Below are 23043 nucleotides of genomic sequence, written 5' to 3' on the forward strand. Positions count from 1 at the left end.
AACATGTACACATTATGCAGATAAAACCAGAAGAAACAGTTTAAAGAGTTAAAGTAACTGCCAAAAGAGAACAGAACCAGAAAGTATGGTGAGATGGAACAGGAGACTAATGTTTTGCATCAAAAGTACTTTAGTCATAGTTTGGTTTTTTAATGTATTATTTTCATAAAAATAGATCAAATATTTATGCTTTTGGCTTAGAGATACCACTTTGATAACGTATCCAAAAATGATCAAAGATGCTGTCAAAATGTTTGTTCATTACTGGGTTAACCTACATACAGAGCAATGGGAAACCGGTTTAAAAAAAAAATGACAATACACCCAAAGGATGAATTCTAGAGCAATTACAAATGTACTTAGTTTGATTTCCACAAGGTATCAAACTAGATACTACACATTAAAAAAGAAAATTAAAATGAAACACATGATAAAATATTTAATTCTCACAAAATAAAAGCTGGCCAAAAATTGCTTGTATGTGTGTATATATGCATAGTTAAAAGCATAGAATCATATCGAGGCACAGAAAATATAGAATGACATACAATTTTCATTAACAAGTTTGGGGAGGTGCTGATGAAGTTTGAAGAGGATAAGAAAGGTAGGGATAAGCCAAGTAAAACAGGAAAAGAAAGTTAAAACTGATACAAACACAAAAGTATGTTCAGTTTAATATATTAACATAAAATTTGGAGCTTATAAGAATATAATTAAAGCATTTAAAAGTACTTGTGATATGAAATGATTAATCTATAATATGAATTGCAAAAAATGACAAAATTCTATGTGATCTTTATTCTGTTGGAGAAAATTTGTGTATGTGTAAAAAAACTTATTGCAAAAATTAAACTAGAAATTTATTAGTAATTATCTCTGAGTGTTGGAATTGCAGGTTTTATAGAAGATTATTTAAAATTATTGTTTATGATTATTCTCCTTAACCTTTAATTTTTCTAGCAGATTGGGGGCAAAGTAAAATGTAACAGTTCCTTTTATAAAAAAAAAAAATAAATAAATAAATAAATCTTTATTTCCCAGTGGATTTACAGTGAGCATGTGTTCCTTTTATAATCAGAATAAATTATTTCAGAAAAAGAATCCACTCTTGTCTAAAATCCAAATTATCAATACCCATGACTGATTTAGCACTTAGCTTTAAAATCTAGATATTAATATCTTCTCACTGCTATCCCTCTGACAAAGTATTTGAAGTTAATGTTCCAAGAAACCTCAAATTTTCCCATCTACAATGTAAATCTTCTGAAGAAAGAAATAATGTAACATTACGGGTTATCAGTACAACTCAGACACTGTGTTTAAGATGACGTTTTAGAAGAAATTTTTATATGTTGTTGGCTTTTAGTACTGTGCTCAAGAATAATTATTGTCATCACTATTATGAATGACAATATATAATAATGTTTAACACACAAGTCTAATGCAAAAAGAATGGGCATAATTATTGAATGTCTTATATACAGTTTACATCCAAATATGAAAAACTCACACTACTTGCAAGTCAAGAGTATTATAACCAATTAGTTACCAGAACTATATGCCGTACATCTTTTATGTGCCTTGTGCAATCTATTTAAAAATAAACATGAGGCCATATCTTACCAATGTATTACATATTTAGCAAAAGTGTAAAATAGGTGTTAAAAGGACTTATAACATGAATAAGAAGGGTATTAGCAGATTTTTTTTTTTAAAGTACCGAACAGAAAGAGTAATATTATGAAAACAAAATCTCATAGATACCTAAAACACAAAGTGAGGGAAAAATGCCATAAGATAATTTTGTAAGGAGAGAAATAATACATTTAAGGGATGATCAGAATCGGGATCAGTTCTCCCAAACTGGAGAACGGAATGCTTGAAATAGACCTTGAAGAAGAGACATAAGTTAGACAGATAAAGAGAGAAAAAACATCATGAGCAAAGACCATGATGGAGAAGTAATCAGAACAAATCGGAGGGTCAGAGTTATGCATTTTCGATGGAGAACTGGATGAATGTCGATGAGGCCTAAACTGTGAAAATAAGCTCACATATTAAATCACCACGAAGTTCAGGAAAAAAAGAAGCTTACTGTTAAATTATTCAATATGAAGCATTAGGTTAGGAATTTCACTCACTTGTTCAATGCCATTTATTGAGCTTCTACTATGTCCTGAGCCTCTGAGTTATTGAGAATACAAAAGCAAGTTGAAAGAGGCATCATTTCTGCCCAAATGTTTACAAACTAGTGAAGAATACAGACATTAATTAATCCAACAATAAAAATGACACCATTCACATAACAATGAAACTGAGTTAGTACGAAGAATTTTCCAAAGTGACATTGATCAGATAAATCTTCCCTGAGAGGACAGCACTAGAGATAGCATTGAGGTGATGAAGCAGGGAAGGAAACATGGGCCAGAGAGGGTGAAAGAATGCATGCAGAATTGGGAGGGAGATCATACCACAGCAATGTGCCTTCAGTAGCAAAATGTGAGGGAATTTGGAATAGAATAAGACTAGAAAGGTGAAATAGCCAGATCACCCAAAAAAGAACTCTAAAGGATGTTCATTTTATTGGTAGGAGACTTGAGGCCCAAATAACCTGGAAGGCAGTGGGAGGAACTTGCCCAAGGTCAGACAGTGCTCATTATCTAAGGAGCAAATAAACCTCATTTAAAACTTCAAAACTCTTTCCATTTAACAGCTCTGCCATCACACCTGTGGTCAGAGCTTTATACTAGGAGATGGATGGATTCAGGGGCAGTGTCCAGAATACACAAAGCAGGGAGAGAGACAGGTTGGAGACACTGGTGGTAAAGACACTGAAAAATCCAAGCAGGAATTTAAGAGTCCAGGCCATTAAACCTTTACCCTGAATAAAAGATATTCACCTCAAAGTCAATGATATATTATTTTGAACTATTAGATAGACAAAGATTTAAAACACACACAAATAACTCTTTCACGTCAATGGACATATAAATTGGCATGACTCCTCTGGGAGACAATATTTATATATTTTTAAGAAGGGACATATCTTTGTCTTAGAAATTTTTTAATAGAAATGTATTTTATAAATATTTATGATATCTACATAAAGCATATTTGCATGTTATGTTTTATCGCATTACAAATTTATATATTGCATAATACATTATAGATTAACATATTTTTCTATTTATATTTATACACACAGATTTGTGCAAAAGGAAGTTAATTGCAGCATTATTTATAATTTCAATAGTCTGTAATCCAAATTAAATGTCAATCAGGGAGCAGTTAGATAAATTACAGTACCTATGTAAAATGAAATTCTGCCTGGCTATTGAAAAGACTGAATAGATGTATAGGTACTGATATTCAGCGATCTCCATGATAAAACGATAAACAAAATACTGAACAGAAATACACATAATATGCTACCATTTGTGTAAAAACAAGCAGCACATCCCTCTAGCATATATACAGAATGTCTCCACAAGGATATATAAGAAACTTTTAATTAGCTATTGTACCTGGAGAGAACTTGTTAGCTGTGGGACAAGATGGAAATTTTACGTTTATTTTAAATTTTGTAATCAGGTTTGTTTACTGTTTATTCTAAAAATAAAGATTATAAAAACAAATATTCTAAAAATTCTAAAAATGAGGACTGTGAACCAGGTTGGTTCGTGATCAGAAAAAAAAGCAAGAGACATTTACATTGTGGAAACAAGTCAAAGCTGGCTTGTACGTGGCTTGGCCAAAAATACAAGGAACCAGGACAAAAGGAAAGTCAAGATTACAAGCAGATTTTTGAGTCCAAGAAGGATCAAGGTCTGAAAAGAAAAAAGAAAAAGTGGATTGGAGAATGTAGAGGTAGGACAAATTTTTGATTTGAACATAGTGAAGTTAAAGCACTAGCAATAAAACCAGAATGTTAAGACATTTTCTTTTACATTAAGAGAACCATTCTTTGGATAAAAGTCTGTTATTAATATATTTGGAAAAAATGTTAAATAAAACACCTTTAAAAGATCTAGAGTTTTCTGTTTTTACAAATAATTGAATACTTATTTTGCTAACAGAGGGAAAATACGTGACCATACCATGCTACTACTATATGTGTCGGGGTAGAGGCAAGCACAGACTTTGCCGCTGTATGATTACAGCTTTGATCTTATGCTATCTTTTCCTGTCACAGCCAGCAGCCTAATCTTTATCCTAAAGTTGCAACATGCATATTAACAAATGTCACCAGTTATTCTTACTTTATATCCTCGTCGTTGGCAAAAATCACGACGGCCCTGGAGTTGGGGGTGTCCAGGAGTTGCTTGATAATTCTATCAAAGTCAATGGTCCTGTCTTTGCGTTCCTGGGGGATTCTCACGGACTGGGCAATGCAGAGTCCACCTGTTTAAGAAAAGAAAACATAGTGTCAAGAATGCTTCCACAGAGATGTCAAAGCAGCCAAGGAAGGTAGATGAGGAGATTCTGAATCCTGGATACACAATACTTCCTTGATGCTGTTGCTAAGCGAGGATGGCATAAGACATCATGCTGAGTCCTGAGACGTTGTTCATACCTAATGCACTTTCCATGGCATTGCATGACATTCTCTTTATAGTACACTTACAAATATCTAATTATTCCCAGCAATACCAATGATATTACTTCAGAGGAGGCAGGTTTAGGTAGGAAGAAAAAGTGGCTAGGTTGAAGAAGGTTTTTGAATTGAATGCAATACCCCTTACTAACACTACAAAAAGGAAACTACAATAAAGAAATTGGAACAGGTAAAGTTCTGTGTATTTCTGTGACTTCTGTGGTGTTTGCATTCCCAGAATTTTTTTTCCCTTTTCACCCATCTCTATTTTTAAAGATCAATTCCAGTGGAATAAATGGAATAAACTAAAATCAAGAACACCAACTACAGGAAATCATGGTAACAAACACTTATTGACAACATACTATGTGCCCAAGTCATCAAGTGTTTTACAGATGTTATCTCATTTAGTCTTCTCAAAAATCTGATAAAGTATTTAATACTGCTCATTTTATGTTAGGGAAAGGGAGGAATAGAGATGTGTTAACTCCAAACTTGTCAGAGCCAGTATGGTATTCACTGGCATTATGAATTTCAAGATGGAGAAATACTCATCAGTTTACTAAGCAATGTGTATACATCTTACTTCCCTGCTTCTTGCTTAGCAGCTGCTCCTCGATCTAGCATTTTATAAAACACACTTAAAAGCCAGTATCGATGAAAAGGATGGAGGAAATATTTATAGAAAAATCCTAATGGCCATGCAAGAGGCACAAGATCCAGGGACAGAGACAGGTAAAAAACCTTACTCTAATGTGTAATGTGTTTAGGAGATATTTGTAATCAATAAGCTCAAACCTAGAACATGGACAACTGGGTGGAAGCTTCTAGACTTCCACAAACATGGACAAATATAAAATCAAATACAAAATTAAGCCTTCATTACACTGGAATCCCAATTAGTGTTAGCTCACTCCAAGTGGCTCTCAACTTTCAGCATACATGGAATCACCTGTGGTCCTTCTTTAACATATAAACACCCAACAAAACTATCAATCATCTTGACCTAACTGACAACCCACACAACAGAAACGCACTTATTCTTTTCAAGCACAAATGCAACATTTATTAAGATAGACCACATTTTGAGCCATACAAAAAACATTTTTAAAGCATAGAAATAATACAAAGTATTTTCTCAGAGTATAACAGAATCAAAGTAGAAATCAATAACAGAAAGATAACAGGAGTATCTCCAAACACTTGGAAATTAAACAATATACTACAAAATAACCCATGCGTCAAAGAGAAGTGTCAAGGTAAATTTAAAAATATTTTGAGCTAAATATAAATGAAAGTACAATATATCAAAATTTGTAAGTTACAGCTAAAGCAGTGTTTAGATGGAAACATGGCATTATGTTTATATTAGAAAAGAAGAAACATCTAAAATCAGCAACCTAAACTTTCACTTTAAGAGAAAATAACTGAGTAAATACCAAAGGGAAAAAAAAAAAAAAAAAAAAACAGAAAAGACATAATAAAAGGTAAAGCAAAAAAATCAATGAGTTTAAAAACAGAAATATAATAGAGAAAAACAAAGAAATCAAAAGCTGCATTTTTAGCAGAGCATGATTGTGAAAAGCTACAGATTCGCTACTCAAGAGACTGAGGAGGGAGAGTCACTTAAGCCCAGGAGTTGGAGACCAGTCTGGGCAACATAGCAAGATCCCAGCTCTTTTATTATTTTTTTTAAGTTGCTTTTTTTGAAAATATAAATAAAATTGATAGATATGAAATGCAGACTGAGACAAAAATGGAGAACTAACAAATGACCCTATTTAGGAATGAAAGAAGGGTAACCCTGATGATCTCATGGATATCCAAACACAATATGAGGATATTAGTAATAACTCTACATCAATAAGTTCAGCTATATAAATGATATGAAAGAATTCCTTGAAAGATACAAAGTACCAAAACTGAATGCATAATAATCTGAATAGTTCTATGTAAATTAAAAATGCCAATTCGTCATTTAAAAATCTTTCAGAAAATAAAGATTCAGGCTCAGATGGTTTAACTGATGAATTCTATCAGTGAATGAATACATAAAACATAATCTACACAATCTCTTCCAGAGAATGGAAGAAGAGAGAACATAACTCATTTTATGAGATCAGTATTACCTAATACCTAAACCAGGAAAAGACATTACTAAACAAAAATTACCAAAAAAAAAGTAATACAGACAATATTACTTGGAACATATTTGCAAATATTCTTAAAAATATTTTAACTAAACAAATCCAACAACACATTTTTAAAAAGATTAAGACTGAGTGGGTTTTATTCAAAGAACGAAAGGCTAATTATTTGAAAAATCAATCATTATTTACATATTGTCAGACTAAATAAGAAAAAACATGAGCACCTTAATACATGCAGAGAAAGTACTTAACAAAATTATCTCTCTGTCTCTCTCTATATATTTATAATAACAATAATAAACTCTGTAAACTAGAATTAGAAGATAATTTCTTTAGCCCAAGAATAGGCATCTACAAAAAGCCTACAGCTAGCGTCACATTTAATAATAAGACACCACAAGGCAAGTTGCCCTATCCTGTTCAATACTGTACTATAAACTCTTGCCAAAATGAGGGGGGAAAAAGAAACAAACTATATACATGTTTCAAAGGAAAAAGTAAAATCAGTTCTATTTACATATGACATAGAAATCCCCCACTCCCCCCAAAAAAACTATCAAAAAATCTCCTGGAATAAGTTCCTTAAACAAGGTTGCAGGGTATGAAACTCAATAAGCAACAGTGAATCATGTATCAGCAAGGAACTACTGGAATTTTACATTGAAACACAATGCCATTTAATAGTATCACCAAAAAACCAGTCCTACTTAGGCAACAAAATATGTACAAGGTCCGTGTGCTGAAAACTATAAAACACGGCTAAAATATATTTTTAAACATGTAAGTAAATTCTTCCCAAATCTATCTATAGATTCAATGCTATCTATATCAAACTTTCCGTAAATATTTTTTTTTTATTTTTGTAGATTTCAACATCTAACAACATTTATATGGAAGGGCAAAGGAAATGGAATAGTCAAAACAATTCTGAAAAATAAAAAAATTGGAGACTCACACCACCTAAGTTTAAGACTTACTTTGAAGCTACAGGAATCAAGCAGTGTATAATGTTGGTAAAAAGTATTGATAGTTGAACAAGGGGAAGAAAATACAGCCTCAGAAGTATGCCAACACAAATATAGTCAACTGATTGTTGGCTAACATGCAAAGGCAATCAAAGGAAAAAGAATAGTCTTTTCAACAAATGATGCCAAAATAATTGGATTTTCTTATGCAGAAATAATAAACCTTGCCTTATATCTTATACAGAAATTAACTCTAAATGGATAATAGACTCAACTGTAAAATATAAAGCTAGAAAACTTTTAGAATAAAACAAAGGGAAAATCAATATGACCTTGGATTTTGCCAATGAGTTTTTGAATATAACATCCAAAGCACAATCTACAAAGAAAAACATGATAAATTGGATTTTATGAAAATTTAAATCTTTTGTTCCGTGAAAGACAGCATTGAGAAAACGAAAGCACAAGTCAGAGACTTGGTTAAAAGTATATGTTTGATAAAAGAATGTATCCAGAATATATAAATAACTCTTACACTCAGCGATAAAAACACAAACAATCAAACAAAATATCAGAATTCACACTTACAGAAGAGCTTGTGAAGCACATTTCTGATCCCCACTTCTAGAGATTCTTAGTCAGTTTGCGTAAAGCCTCTGAATTTATAGTTGGAACAGCTTCCCAGGTGATGCTGATGCCGCTAGCTTAGGGCCCACACTGCTCTACGTGAAACTGCTGCAGGTGGTCAGATTTTGAGACATGTTCACCTGGGTGTCTCCATACTGGTTGTAGCCTACTCGGGTAGAAGTAAAATTTGTTCAATGATATTTTTGCCAAACATTTTTTGAGGAGCTCTTAGGAAGGTGGCATAGAGAAAAGGAAGGAAAGGGTAAATCATTGTGCTTTGTTATAAAGCTTACAATGGTACAGAGAGCCAGCAACAGATATATCCCTGGGCAATGGCGACTACAGTCTCAATACCATGATTCCTCCAAGTCTGGAAAGCATTATGGAGAATGGTGGGATGAAACCATCTGCAAACTGTCCTGGGACTCCTGGGGAGAAGAAATGGCTACTTTACCACCTTCTCAGCAAGAGAAGGGGTATAATTTTGTATGGAAACCCAGCTTCCCATCAGGATTCAATTACAGCTGAATGATTAAGCAAATTGGAGCAAACTCCATTTGGCAACATGTCTAGTAGACGAGCAGTCTGCACACATAGATTGAGGGCTCACCCGGTGTACACTGGGGGAACTGATGTGCAGAGTTTCATGATTGCAGAATTGAGATGCTCATCCCCTCTTATAGGGAATTGCCCGCAGGTGAGCAAAATTAAACACCTCGACAGAAGAGATTGGCTATTAACATGGTAATAGGAATAAACCTGTTCGCAAAGCTAAAATGTAAAAACGAAAGAAAACTGGAAAACAGAGAAAGAGAAATAAACATGCTGTTTTGAAAATCAGTTCTTGGAAGGCTTGAATTGTACCTGCTGGAAAGACAATCCACCCCTTATTTGCCTCAGATCCATAAGAGAATGTGGTAGGTTTAAAAATACACTTATATTGTCAGTAGATGACATCAGCTCAAACATTGAAGCCATACCAAGAGTGTCACTGTGAGACAATAATGATTGTCCCATGTACCTACCAGCAAAAAATGGAATCGTGCATTGCACACACACACACACACACACACATATCTGGTATCTGAATATCACTTAGCTTATTTCTCAGTAATGGTGATAAGTCAGCACACTACATTCTCCTCGGACACACGGAAAATATAATCAGAGTTTGATGCTGCCAGTTGGTATTGCAATTGCCAAATTAATTCACACTTCTGTGGGGAGCCAATAAGTAGGGAGAACTGGAAAGTTTCATCGTAAATGTGGCAATTGAAGAGCCATGAGAGATAGGACAACTCCATTCATAGCACCTCAGCTTTCACTGAGAAAGCCCACTGTCAAAACCTTAAGAGAGTGATACATACAAGAGAGATACATACAAGCCACTGAAGTAATGAAAAGAATTTCAGAGTCCCAGAAATCAATCTGCTTCTTGATTCAGAGCTGAAAACTGGTCAGTTTTCTGTCTACGCTTGGTAGCTAGCAATCTTTAACAGCATGAAGAATCTCAGGAATCACACCACAGATGCTTTCCAATAAAATACTTTTCTCTCCCAAATGATTATGAATTATTTTTGATCTAATAAGCAGAAACAACAGAAAAAAATGTAAAGCCTGCGACTCAATCCTGAGAGAGCTGATATACAATACAGTTCTATTGATGATCTATTACTTAGATATCCCAATTTAATTTAGTAAATATTTATTGAGACTATTATAAGAAAAGCTCTTTTTTTTTTTTTTTTGAGACCAAGTCTCACTCTTGTCCCCCAGGCTGGAGTGCAATGGCGCGATCTCAGCTCACTGCAAACTCCGCCTCCTGGGTTCAAGCAATTCTCCTGCCTCCGCCCCCTGAGTAGCTGGGATTACAGGTGCACACCACCATGCCCGGCTAATTCTTGCATTTTTAGTAGAGATGGGGTTTCACTATGTTGGCCAGACTGGTCTAGGACCCCTGACCTCAGGTGATCCGCCCACCTTGGCCTCCCAAAAGTGCTGGGATTACAGGCGTGAGCCACCATGCCCAGCCTCAATGGTGTTTGTTTGTTTTTAAAGAAGTAATACATGGAAGCAGAAGAAGCCTTAGAATACCCACATCCAAATCTCCATTACACATGGAGAAACTGAGATCCAAAGAGTTTAACAGAGATAATATTAATCATAGTTGAAGGACTGGGTCCCATGAGTTCTGTCTGTGTGCTGATGCTATTCTAAGTACTTCTTATCTATTAACACATTCAATGATTATACCACCTTATGAGTGGGGAGAAAAAAAGAGGCATTCTGAGATAAAATAACTCACCTCAAATCACAACTGAATGGCAGAGTAGTACTGAGGTTTTAATCTTTCAATACTTTAAGCTAAATGACAAGACAGTGATCTGTCCTCACATACTCCACAGATTAAGAGGAGAAGAGAATACATATTATAAAAGGAGATAAACATACATAGAACACGTCTTGTTAGAGGAATCACCAAAGGTTTTATAAAAGAAATTCAATTTCAAATGAGATGTTACATGTCTGTGAAAGGAAGGATACTTAATGGAGGGAAGAGAGGGGTTAACTTTGAAAGGTCAAGGTCATTGTGAATAAGACTGTCCAACCCTCCCGCATTAGTGTGTTTTCATGCTGCTGATAAAAACATACCCAAGACTGGGTAATTTATAAAGAAAAAGAGCTTTAATGAACTCACAGTTCCACATGGCTGGGGAGACCTCACGATCATGGCAGAAGGCAGAAAGCACATATTACATGGCAGCACACAAGAGAAAACATGAGAACCAAGCGAAATGGGTTTCCCTTTAAAAAACCATCAGATCTCCTGAGACTTATTCACCACCACCAGAACAGTATGGGGGAACTGCCCTCATGATTCAGTTATCCCCCACTGGGACCCTCCCACAGCATGTGGGAATTATGGGAGCTACAATTCAAGAGGAGATTTGGGTGGGAACACAGTCAAATCATATCACCTCCATTTCCCCTCCCATCTTTGCTGAGAGATTCCTGGTTTTAGGGTGGTGAGGCATCCAGTCCCATACAACCGCTCATCACTGATCACAGTCAAAAGGGGTCAAGTATGTTTCCCAATCTCCCAGCCTCTTTTCAACTACAAATAATCACGTGACCCACAAAAGAGGGAGAAATTTCCTAGAGTCAGTTCTGGGAAAAGTTTTACTCCCATGGTAAAAACAGAGGGAGGGGGAAAGAGAGAGAGAGAGAGAGAGAGAAAGCTGGCATGACTTTTCCTCTAACCCTCTATATATTATGACGTCTGCACTATTACTGTCCTCTTGGCACCACTAGGACACAGCAAAAGGATGACCAATTCCTTAAAACTGGTAAACCAGAAAAAGAGAGAGAACCAGAGTCCCTGACGTCATGCACCATTGAACAGAATAAATACTGTTAGCACCCACCTACTTCCTGATATGAGAGAAAATGAAACACCTTTTTGTGTCAACTCGCAGCAGTCAGTTTTCTCTTATTTGCAACTGAACACAGTCCTAAATGATCTTTACCTCAAAACATTCCAAGCTCAGTATAGAAGAGAAAATTCCTGAATATATTAAAAAAAAAAAAAAAAGTCAAGAAAATTACAAAGTTAAGAGTCCCAAGGAATCACTGCGGCAGTGAGGATGCTGGGAAGAGGGTGTGGCTGGCACCTGCATGGATTTGTGGACAAGATTGTTAGGTGAGAGAGGGAGACAGTGGAACAGTGTAAATGGCCACAAAGAAACTGAAAAGAGCACCTGGGGGTGGGGAGGGGTGGACAAAGATTTTGGTGATAGAGGCATTGAGAGTTAAGAGTACAGGGTTCTTGATCTTTCTTAGCCTCTAGCTCTCTGTGTGATCTTTGACACGTCCATACCCCTTTCTGGATTGCCAAGGGAGAGAGAGGAAAGAAAGAAGACAGGAAGCAAGGACAGATGAACACCCCCAAAAGCATTCAGCAGCCAGAATGTAGGGAACATTTTGGGGAACAGATAGATAAGCATGGTTGCAGTAAAGTATAATAAAAAGCAGAGGTTAGGTTGGTGGGGTTGGGGTGGAAGTACACAAGACCTCCTAAGACAAACCACAGGAAACTGAACGCTTAGATAAAAAACTCTCTGTTCCCTGCCAGTGAGGACCACACCTCTCATTCTGAGCAGAATGCATGTTTTATCTGCACATGCTAATGAGGAATGAATCCATCATATCTTTCAGCCAAGAAATGTGGAACAGCAAGTCTCTATAAAATGTATTCAGGAATTTTATCATTTTATCTCAGGCAATATTTTCCCTAAGAAACATTTGCATTATACTTGAAGACATCCTGAGGTTTAAAGCAATCTTGGACACAGCTATATGTGCGCTAGCTGACTTAACCTTAAAATCTAGGAACTAAAACAACACTTAGAACAATGCTTCCATTTTATAGATGGTGAAATTGTTCCAGAAAGGGGAAATGATTGAGAAACTCTGCATCACAGCTGAGGCTGCAATTAAGTTTTATTGATTTCTGATGTCATACTCCTTTACTTTGTGTTGATACTTTGTGATACTTTCTTTGCCATTTTTAGATTCATGTATTCATTTAAAAACATTTATTAACCAAATTTCATATTTCAGGCATTCTTTTAGTTGCTATGAGGGGAATATAGAAATTAACATAAGATACAAAGATCTCGCTCTCACAGGAATATATACTAATAAGACAACTTTTCTTTTTTATTATTTTTATTTTTTTATTATACTTTAAGTTCTAGGGTACATGTGCACAATGTGCAGGTTTGTTACATATGTATACATGTGCCATGTTGGTGTACTGCACCCATTAACTCCTCATTTACATTAGGTATATCTCCTAATGCTATCCCTCCCCCCTCCCCCAACCCCACGACAGGCCCCCGTGTGTGATGTTCCCCTTCCTGTGTCCAAGTTTTCTCATTGTTCAATTCCCACTTATGAGTGAGAACATGCGATAATTGGGTTTTTGTCCCTGCGACAGTTTGCTGAGAATGATGGTTTCCAGCTTCATCCATGTCCCTACAAAGGACATGAACTCATCTTTTTTATGGCTGCATAGTATTCCATGGTGCATGTGTGCCACATTTTCTTAATCCAATCTACCACTGATGGACATCTGGGTTGGTTCCAAGTCTTTGGGTTGGTTCCAAGTCACTATTGTAAATAGTGCTGCAATAAACATATGTGTGCATGTGTCTTTATAGCAGCATGATTTATAATCTTTTGGGTATATACCCAGTAATGGGATGGCTGAGTCAAATGGTATTTCTAGTTCTAGATCCTTGAGGAATCACCACACTGTCTTCCACAATGGTTGAACCAGTTTACTTTTCTTTTTAATTCCCTCTCAAGACTATAATGACCTCTGCAAATGATCTAAGCTTAGATGACAAACAAAATCCCAATAAGGAACATCACATTTTTTTCAACAGCTGGTATCTTGGCAGGTCATGAGTGGGTTAATCAAGTTTGTGCTCCAATTCAAGAAGTCTTTGGAAAGCAAGCTGTTCCTTTCCCTGAACAGAACTAAAAATTGGTTGATTTTTTACAGTCACTGGTTTTCCCTGTGATTTGAACAGGCTTAGCAGTCAGAATCAATTGTCACTGGTCTCCACGCAGATTCTCTGTAAGAATGTCCCACTATTCATTCCTGGACAATAAAAAGAAGGTCAATTCATGAGGTTAAAACATGGCAGGTATTTACAAGTGACAGTTCTCATTTCTTCAGTCTCACCTGGATGTATATGGGGAAAAAGAAGCAGGAATTTTTATTATTCATTTTAAGTCATGAAAAGTAGGGGATAATAGAATAACTTGTCCATGTGGGATTCATCTAGAAAACTTCAAATCAATGGGATTTTAGAGCAGGCATATATGTACACTATTTCATTACACTTCTAAGACAGTGGTTCTCAGGATATTATCGGACCTTTGTGAATTTTCTAGTAATCTGTGTGTACATTTCTTACAGTACTATACTATAGTAGTTTTTAAAATTATCTATATACTACTACTTTCCATTAATAATGTAATAAGTACTTGTGTCATTCTTCGTTGCTTCTTCCACTAAAGTCATATCTCTCCCCAATAATAACTGCTTTTATTGGTTCCAAAGCATTTTTAATGCCTCCATTCTTTTGTGAACACTGCCACATAATACCAGAGATGGACAGAAGTGGGGTTATGGGTCCACTTTACAGATGAGATGACTGGAGCTTGGAACATAGATTTGTCCAATGCTATATAGCTAAACGCAGGACCAGGGCAAAAATTGAGAAACATGACCCTTGACTAGAGCTATGTTCCTACCAGTTCTTATACATTCTGATAGGATTTCCTTCACTTCCTACCCCTCACTCTTTCCTGCATCACATTCCTATCAATGAGTCAATAAAACAGAATAAATGGAAAGCTTGTAACTCCAGTGTGGTCTTCTAGGCTATCAAAGTCATCTAAATGGTAAAAAATAAATAAATAAATAAATAACTCTTTTGTAATAGCATCTTTTCATTTGGTGAATTAGTGCCAGATATTTTACCCCAACTCATCCAGACAAACAAATACATCTCCCTTTGTGTATCCTTAAAGGAGAACGATTGAGTCTTTGTCCTGTCAATAGGAATGGGCATAACATATATTCAGATCTCTAGGCTTGTTACATATGGTAAATGTAATGTTTAAATACACAGAATTTAACTTTGTAAAGAAATATAAAGAGAACACTACTGTCATAGATTATACTATCAATTAGGATAACAGCTTGCCACATTAGATATCAAAATTAGAGTTATAAAACATTATTAGTCTTCATTGATTTGGGGACCTCTGAATGCTAAATGATAAATTGAGCTTTAAGAATTGTGCTATTTTTCAGCATCTTTATCTGCAGCTCTTGTTCCCCTTACCTTTAGTGTCTCTGCTAAGATATATTAGTCCTGCAGCAAACTATCACCTCTCTTAAGACTTGAAAGAGTACACATATCAATTAGAGCATTTTTTAAATGTGAGATTTATCATTGTAAGGAAACCTTGCTATTTATCAGGATGTATGTCCCAAAGCAAATAAGTGGAAACAAATAAATCCAGCTTTTAGTGACTTAAAAAAATGTGTCACTCTTACATTTTTCAGAAAGCCCAGAGAAAATTATTCCCCTTCTTACTTAGGAGTGAAATATTTAAGACTTTTATCAGTTATGCTTCTTAAGTACAATAGGTAAACAAAGATGCTAGTTAACATCACATTCTTCATCTTTGTGATCAAAGCAGATGACTTTGGGTAAAAGCTTCCCAAGTCCCAGAAGATCGATTGACTTGTTAACAAGAGAAGGCAAAGAGTTCATTGAGTTTTCTAAGTGTATGAAATAAAACAAGACATTTGAAGCCGATTTTCCATCTTCCAATTTACTGGCCTTCTCTTGAAGTCTTGCTCACCCTCTTTATTTTCTTTAGAGAATTCCAACAGAAGTCAAGTCACAAAAGGGGCTACCCAAGCTTAAGAATTCAATACTTAGGTTCTTAGGTCACACCTAAGAGTTTGAAAGATTTTTCTGCAGTAAATGTCTCCAGATGATGTCAGTATACTTATTTGCAAAATAGATGTGAGCTTACTGGCAGAATTATTCTGAAAATAGCTTTATTTATCTCTATCTATGGGATCAACCATGCCAGTTTTAGGGGTAGAAGGGGAGCAATTTTTCTGTCCAGGAATCAGGAAACAGATTCAGCTACAGCCATTGCCCAAGTAATTTACCCAAAACTGTGCCCGACAAAGCCAAAGTCCTATCTAAGATGATGCTAACTGTTCATTTTAAGCCAATGTAACATTATTTTTGCCACAGGATTTGCAAATATATTTGTCTTTTGTGGCATATTCAATGATATTATGTTTTGATAATAGAAATGAAAGATTTTTCATTCTGAAAAACAGAGTGTACTCAAAAGAGGAATAAATAAAATCCTACCTTTAATGACCTCAATATAAATTTGATCAACCATTTGCGACAGTCTTAAAAAAAGAGAGGAAGAGACATGCATGCAGATATCCTTAAATTCCAGAAAGAGACACAAGTGATCGAATAAAACACGACCAGTTTTTAAGGCCTTATGTTTGGGGTCACAAAAAAATTCAAAAAGAAAGAATAAGAGAGGATAAGAGATTATTTTCACCTCTGTCATTACATATTCAAAAGGTTATTGAAATTTAGTAAATGAAATAAAAAATTAATGAGAAGGCTATGTTCTATGCATAAAAATGAAACCAAAGCTTTTGAAGCAGCTGAATCTGCAAATCATTTTGATAAACAGCATTTCACATTAGCATCAGAGCAACACCCACAAGAAAAGAATGTGAGAGGTGAATATTTGTGGATATCATATAATTTATCTCCAGAGTATAACAAGTCAGAAATTGCATGAACCTCAGGTTTACCAATTGGTCCGACAAATACCAAATTACATTTTGAAATGTAATTACTCAAAACCGTATGTTAAATGTTTAATGCAAAATATTAAGAAAAACATGTAATCTTGTAACAATGAATATGGGTTTTAATTTAGGTTACACTAAGCAATCACCTTTATGATTATGAGTTTTGAGCATTAAGCGAGCTCTGGCAAATTTCCTTCCCATGAATGAAAGTACAGGTTTCTTCTCATTCAAATATCTTAATTAGAGACTAGGATCACAGCTGGGTTACTACCTGTTTGACAATGCTGTGAGTTAAAGAAATCAAAGGAATGTACATAATCATCCAGATTTAAAGTGATTTGCTATATTCATATGTGGTGTGTGGACTCAACCCACATTGTCTGCTAATGATGCCCCATGAACTTCAGCTCCAAAAACTCTATCCATCCACACTAAAATCACGTTGGGCTTCAGAAATTAAGAGATAAATTAGAAGGAAAAAATCATAAATAAATATGATAAGTAAAACAGTGGAAAGGCATAAAGAACCAAGAACCTTCTTTTCCTCTCAGACTAAGGTTAGAGGTGACTTACCAATAGACAATTGGCATCACAGTGCAACAAAGAGGACAAAAAACTATTTGGTAGGTGGAGGCATCCTAGAAAGCATACAGTCTGGCCTGGCCCTCAAGGAACAGAGGAGTTTACATGGATGTTGAGAGTATATGCACACTGTAACATACAATATTTTATCCCCAGTCTGGAGTTCCTCTATTACTTGTATTTTTTTGGACAACTACCCCTTATAATTTACCGTTTTGTGCTCTTGAAAGAGAAGGCACACTAATAATAACTATGGGATGTTTACTATGTATTAGGCCCTATTTGATTGTCATGTATGATCTTCATTCAATAAAACACGCAATAACACCACAGGTTTGATGGGAGACACACTGGGATGGGGGTGGTTAGAATGACCAGGCAATATGAGGTGCACTCTCCATAGGGGGTTTTAAAAAGAAACAAATAAAAGCCACCTGCCTTTTATCTTAATCATATAATAATAATTCTAAACAAAGTCAGGGAAAAATACTATTCTTCTAAAAATCTTTTGTTGGTCTAAGTTAGGAGTCAGCAAACTTTTTCTGTAAAGTGCCAGATATTGAATATTTGAAACTTTGCAGGTTATATGGTCTCTTTCACGGTTACTGAACTCTGTTGTAGCCCAAATCAGCCAACTGCCCTTGACAACACAGAAGCAAATGGTCATTTCAAAAAAATAAAATTTACAATGATAAGTAGCTGGACACATGTAACTTGCTGGTCAAAGTTTGCTCATCTCTAATACAAGTTCTAAATAACTGCTGCCATAACTATTACGTCTTAGTAATATATGCATAAGCTTCAAATTACCATCATTTTTATTGGGTATCCTTTAATAAGCATTATATTTTATAAGGGAGTGAACTCAGAGAACTCGAAACTGTTTCATTTCATGATTATTATTGAAAATACTTTTGTAATACAGAGGAGGAAGCTGATATAAAATGATTTTAGTTCATAGTATGCCCCTAAGTAAACAACAGTTTTGTTTTATAAATGAACATAGCAAAGTGAAAAATGATTTGCCAAGACCAACCAGTAGATAAATTAAGCCCAATTTCAAAACTAGTTTCAATAATGAAACAAAAATATTTAACTCCCTCATGATAAACAAGATGTCACAACAGCCATGGCTTGGAGCAAACCCGAGTCAGAGAATGAAAATTTAGCCTTCGGTTTCTTACCCAGTGCTCTATTGAACGTTGATTAAATCTACATTGTGATAAAGAGGCAAGATAAATCTATAATTCATCCCATCTAAATTTCCCAAACTATTAATAGATCTCTCCATTAAAGCAGATTACATATTTCATCCTATTAATTATGTGATATTCTGTTGACATTTTGAATTGATCTATTTATCTTGATTGTTAGTATTGATTGTACTAGTGTGCAGATCCAAGAGAGCTCATGTATATACACACATACACACATACACGGGTGAGCATGCAAACCCCACACACCCCTAACTCCTGAAGCCAAACACTCTGGTACTTTGGTAATCAGCATTTGTAACTATGCATGTATCTGTGATTATGAGTATTGTAATTTCTACTTAGCTAATTAAATCTGAAAAATTAGTGTGTTTCTCTCAATTTCCTTCAAAGCTTATTTTTCTATCACAATTTAATTGAGTTATTAGGCTGCAATCGAGACAAATTAAGATTCTTGATGATGTTTTCCTCTCTCAGTAAAGATATTGACACTGCTGTTCCAGTTATATTTGAACAGTCACTTTGCAAAGTTATAGACAGCACTTTTAATTAAAACACCTAATCTTCTGAATTGGTTTGATTTATATGTTGCTTGAATCAGCTTTCAAATGAAATTGGATTTATTAGAATTTTAAAATAAAATATCGGGCCAGAAACTCCATTTATTTTCTTTTTCAAAGCCTGCTTAAGTGTTTTATGTATGTCAATAATTCTTCTTTGTGAATTTTTTAACTGCCCGTAAAGTCCATGTGTAGAACTTTAAAGAATTTTTCAATGATTTGGCTCAAGTACGTAATAATTGTATAGTGATTCCTCTGAAATGATATTCTTGATGAAAGCAGTTTTGTGCTATATAATGCCTCCAAAGTCTTTAAATTCAGCTCTTCTTTATCCAATCAAATCCCTCTCCGAATCTTTCTCCTTGATTTACATTGAACAGAAAATCTTAACTTATAATTAATTGTTTAGAGTCTATTTCAAAACCAGTCTTTCATATCCATTAAATCAGCATTCCCATGAGAGGTCCTATCTTTTTATACTACTTATTTGTTTGAACAGAGCTTTGGTGCTTGCAGTTATTTTTAATAATAATAATAATAATAATAATAATAATAACAGCAACCTCCATCAAAACCTTTAATGAACATTTAGGGTGTGCCAGGCTTTGCATCAGCTACTTTATAAGCATTATTTAACTTAAACTCACAAAAATATTTACAAGGTTGAAACTACTCTTGCCTTCATTTTAAGAATGAGAAAACCCATGCACAAGGAGGTTAAATACCTTTCTCTCTGAGCCACACAGCTAGGAAGTTTCCAGCACCAGCATTCTAACCTAGACTGTCTGACTCTAGACCCATGGTCTTCACCATTCCCTACAACTCAGAACTTCGAAAGTAATGTTAGAGAGATTAAAATCAAGGTCATGTAACTAGCAGTAGACTCAAGATGTGAAAGTAGGTTTCCCACTAAACCAAGCAGAACTGAAACAGAAGAGTAATCTGATCTGCCTAAATTAAAGTTACTTAATATTAGGTCCAATGACAAAAACTTAGTCCTAAATCTCAAAGCCCGGGTCTACATTGTTGGTTAATCCTTGGATAGAATGGAAAGGATAAATGTAAATTCCTCTGGTCCACATTTTTCAAATGAGTTTCCCTCTTCTGGGAGATCTTAATAAAAAGGTACTGTGATCAAACACATCTGGGGAACATCCCACAGTATATATCACTGTTGACGTTTCACAAAACAGCTTTAATATATTAAACATTTTGAGAAGCACTGCAAAAAAGACACAATCTTAATTAGGTCTAATCAACAATACCTACATTTATTAAGTCACAGATCCTATTTGTGGTAGGCAGAATAATGGCACCCTAATGATGCCCGCCCCTTACTCCTCAGAATCTGTAAGTGTGTTGCCTTACATGACAAAGGGGAAATAAGGTTGCAAATGAAATTAAGGTTGCTAATCAGCCTACTTTGACACAGGAGAGTATTCTGGATGATCTAGTGATGACGAGGGTCATTACAAGTGAAAGAGAGAAGCAAGAGAGTCACAATCGGAGAGACAGATTTGAAGATGCTGCACTGCCAACTTTGTGGATAGACGAGAGCCATGAGCCAAGGCATAGCAGCAGCTTCTACAATCTGGAAAAGGCAAAAAATCATAATTCTCAAGAGTTTCCAGGAGGAATGTATCTCCACCAACATGTTGATGTTAGACCACTGAGGCATATTTTAGACTTTTGACCTCCAGTACAGTAAGATAATGGATCTGTATTATTTTAATCCATTGACCATTAATTAATCTGTTATTTCAAGATACATCTTGACAGTTTGAAGAACATGGAATTCTAATGTTTTAACATAGCATTTCTGAGATTGTAATGTGCATAGGAATTATGTAAGTACCTTTTTTTTTTTTTTTCGTAGAGTTGGAGTCTCACTCTGTTGCCTAGGCTGGAGAGCAGTGGCACAATCTCTGCTCACTGCAACCTCCATCTCCCGAGTTCAAGCAATTATCCTGTCTCAGCCTCCCAAGTAGCTGGGACTACAGGCATACGCTGCCATGCCCGGCTAATTTCTTTTGTATTTTAGTAGAGACAGTAGAGACGGGGTTTCACCCTGTTGCCCAGGCTTCTCTCGAACTCCTGAGCTCAGGCAATCCGCCTGATTCGGCCTCCCAGAGTGCTAAGATTACAGGTGTGAGCCACCACACACCACTGTTTTTAAAGTCAGACTCTGATTCAGTAGGTCTGGGGTGGGGGCTGAAATTTACATTTCTAACAACCTCCTAGAAGATGCTGATGCTGCTGGTCTGATGTTTATATTTAGTATGACAAAATTTAAAGGGAATATTTTTTTAAAAAATCTGCTTTCTTAGGAAAACTTTGGTAAAAGGAATCCCATGAAGTTACAAAAGGAAAATAATTAGCTGCAGATAAATGATCATTGAAATAGATTAGCAAGTATTGTCCCATCTGTCAATGTGACACAGATAAATTTCTAGGGAAACGAGAATAGAAGGAAAATTCACAATTTATTGAGATCTTCCATCTCTAACATTTTAGGCACAATCTCCCTCACTAATAAGACAGAAGACATATGAAACACAAATGGAGATTTTATGAAATATTTTCAATATAATCACGAAGTCATGTAAAATACCTGTTTTAGCACTGCAAAATAAATTAGATTTACATAGATTAAAATACAAGATTTAAAAAAAGAATCTGGAAATTTCTGCCTTGTTCTCTCTTTCAAATGATATTTTAAAATATACTTTATTTCCTATGTTTCATACTTATTTTAGAAATACCTGAGTGCATGGAATCAGAAAGCCTCATCAATTATCTTATTTTTTACCTGCTTGGAGAAGGAGAAAAAGCTTAAGAAAACTTGAGAATGCCAAAGAGAACCATTCCTAACTACTACTGCCAGCACAAAAAGAACAGACGCTTTTTATTTTTTTTCTTTTCAGAGTAAATTTAGTGTCCGTGGAAGGTGTCAAGTTAAAATCCCTAGAAATACATGCATTTTTCCTGACCAGAAAGTCTGGGGATGATGATGAAAGCTTTTTCATATACCTGTTCAGTGCCACAGGAGAGCATTTTTCTCCACCATTTCTACTTATCTGGTCTTTATAGAAGGAGATACAAATTACAGACTAAGCCATTAGCAAGTTATCATTTGTAAGCACTTTGAGGATTAACTTGAAACATATCATTTTGTGCCTCAAGAAACTTTTGTTTAAACAGGATCATGCGTGTATAGTGCTACAGAATTTTACAAAGCACTTTATGATTGCAAACACTTACTGCAAACACTTTTCTGAGCTTGTACTACATGCCAGCACTACTGGGCTTTGTATCCAGTGTTTTATATGTTTAATGATATTTACTTCCCGTGACAGCCTATGAAATAGGTAGTACTGTGATTTCAGTCTTGCAGATGCATGAGCTAAAGTGCAAAGTCGTCACATACACTGCACATGTTGCCTAGGGTCACACAGCTAATAAGTAGAGGAGCTGGGATTTGAATCACAACCCTGGTTCCAGAACTCGCTCTAAAAATTGTGTGACACATTTCACATCATAATTTTAAGAAGTTGAAAACTGCATTTACCAAATGAGAAAACTGTTACCAGGGAACGTGATATGCCAAATGTCACACAAAAAGTATGACAAGAAGTCATATTGTAACTCAGCTGTACTGTTTTCAGAGACCAAGGACTTTCCAACTGGTCCTGGTATTCCAGCTCAGCATGGTACATTTTACTGAGTTTTGCTAATGTAGATAAATTAAACTTTGCCCCCAAATATAAAGAAGGGGTAAGGACTCTTTATGATGAATGAGGGTATGAAATGCTAAATATCCCTGGCTTTTCAATTAAGCAGTAATGTCACTTTAATTATAACAAGGCAAATATGCCTGTTTCTGATAGTAATGAATCTAGACATTG

General features: G+C 35.3%; 1 protein-coding gene across 3 annotated transcripts in view; it reads right to left on the bottom strand.

Moving 5' to 3' along the window:
• Nucleotides 1–23043, bottom strand: part of GRM7 (glutamate metabotropic receptor 7) — an 889769-nt gene that overhangs the window by 444071 nt on the left and 422655 nt on the right. For all 3 annotated transcript variants that reach the window (XM_025375788.1, XM_025375787.1, XM_025375786.1), the window contains exon 3: nucleotides 4260–4401. In XM_025375788.1, the coding sequence (XP_025231573.1) occupies nucleotides 4260–4401 (142 nt within the window). The remainder of the gene's footprint in view (nucleotides 1–4259; nucleotides 4402–23043) is intronic.

The sequence above is a fragment of the Theropithecus gelada genome, chromosome 2 (assembly GCF_003255815.1).
Source record: "Theropithecus gelada isolate Dixy chromosome 2, Tgel_1.0, whole genome shotgun sequence".
Taxonomy (NCBI): Eukaryota; Metazoa; Chordata; class Mammalia; order Primates; family Cercopithecidae; genus Theropithecus; species Theropithecus gelada.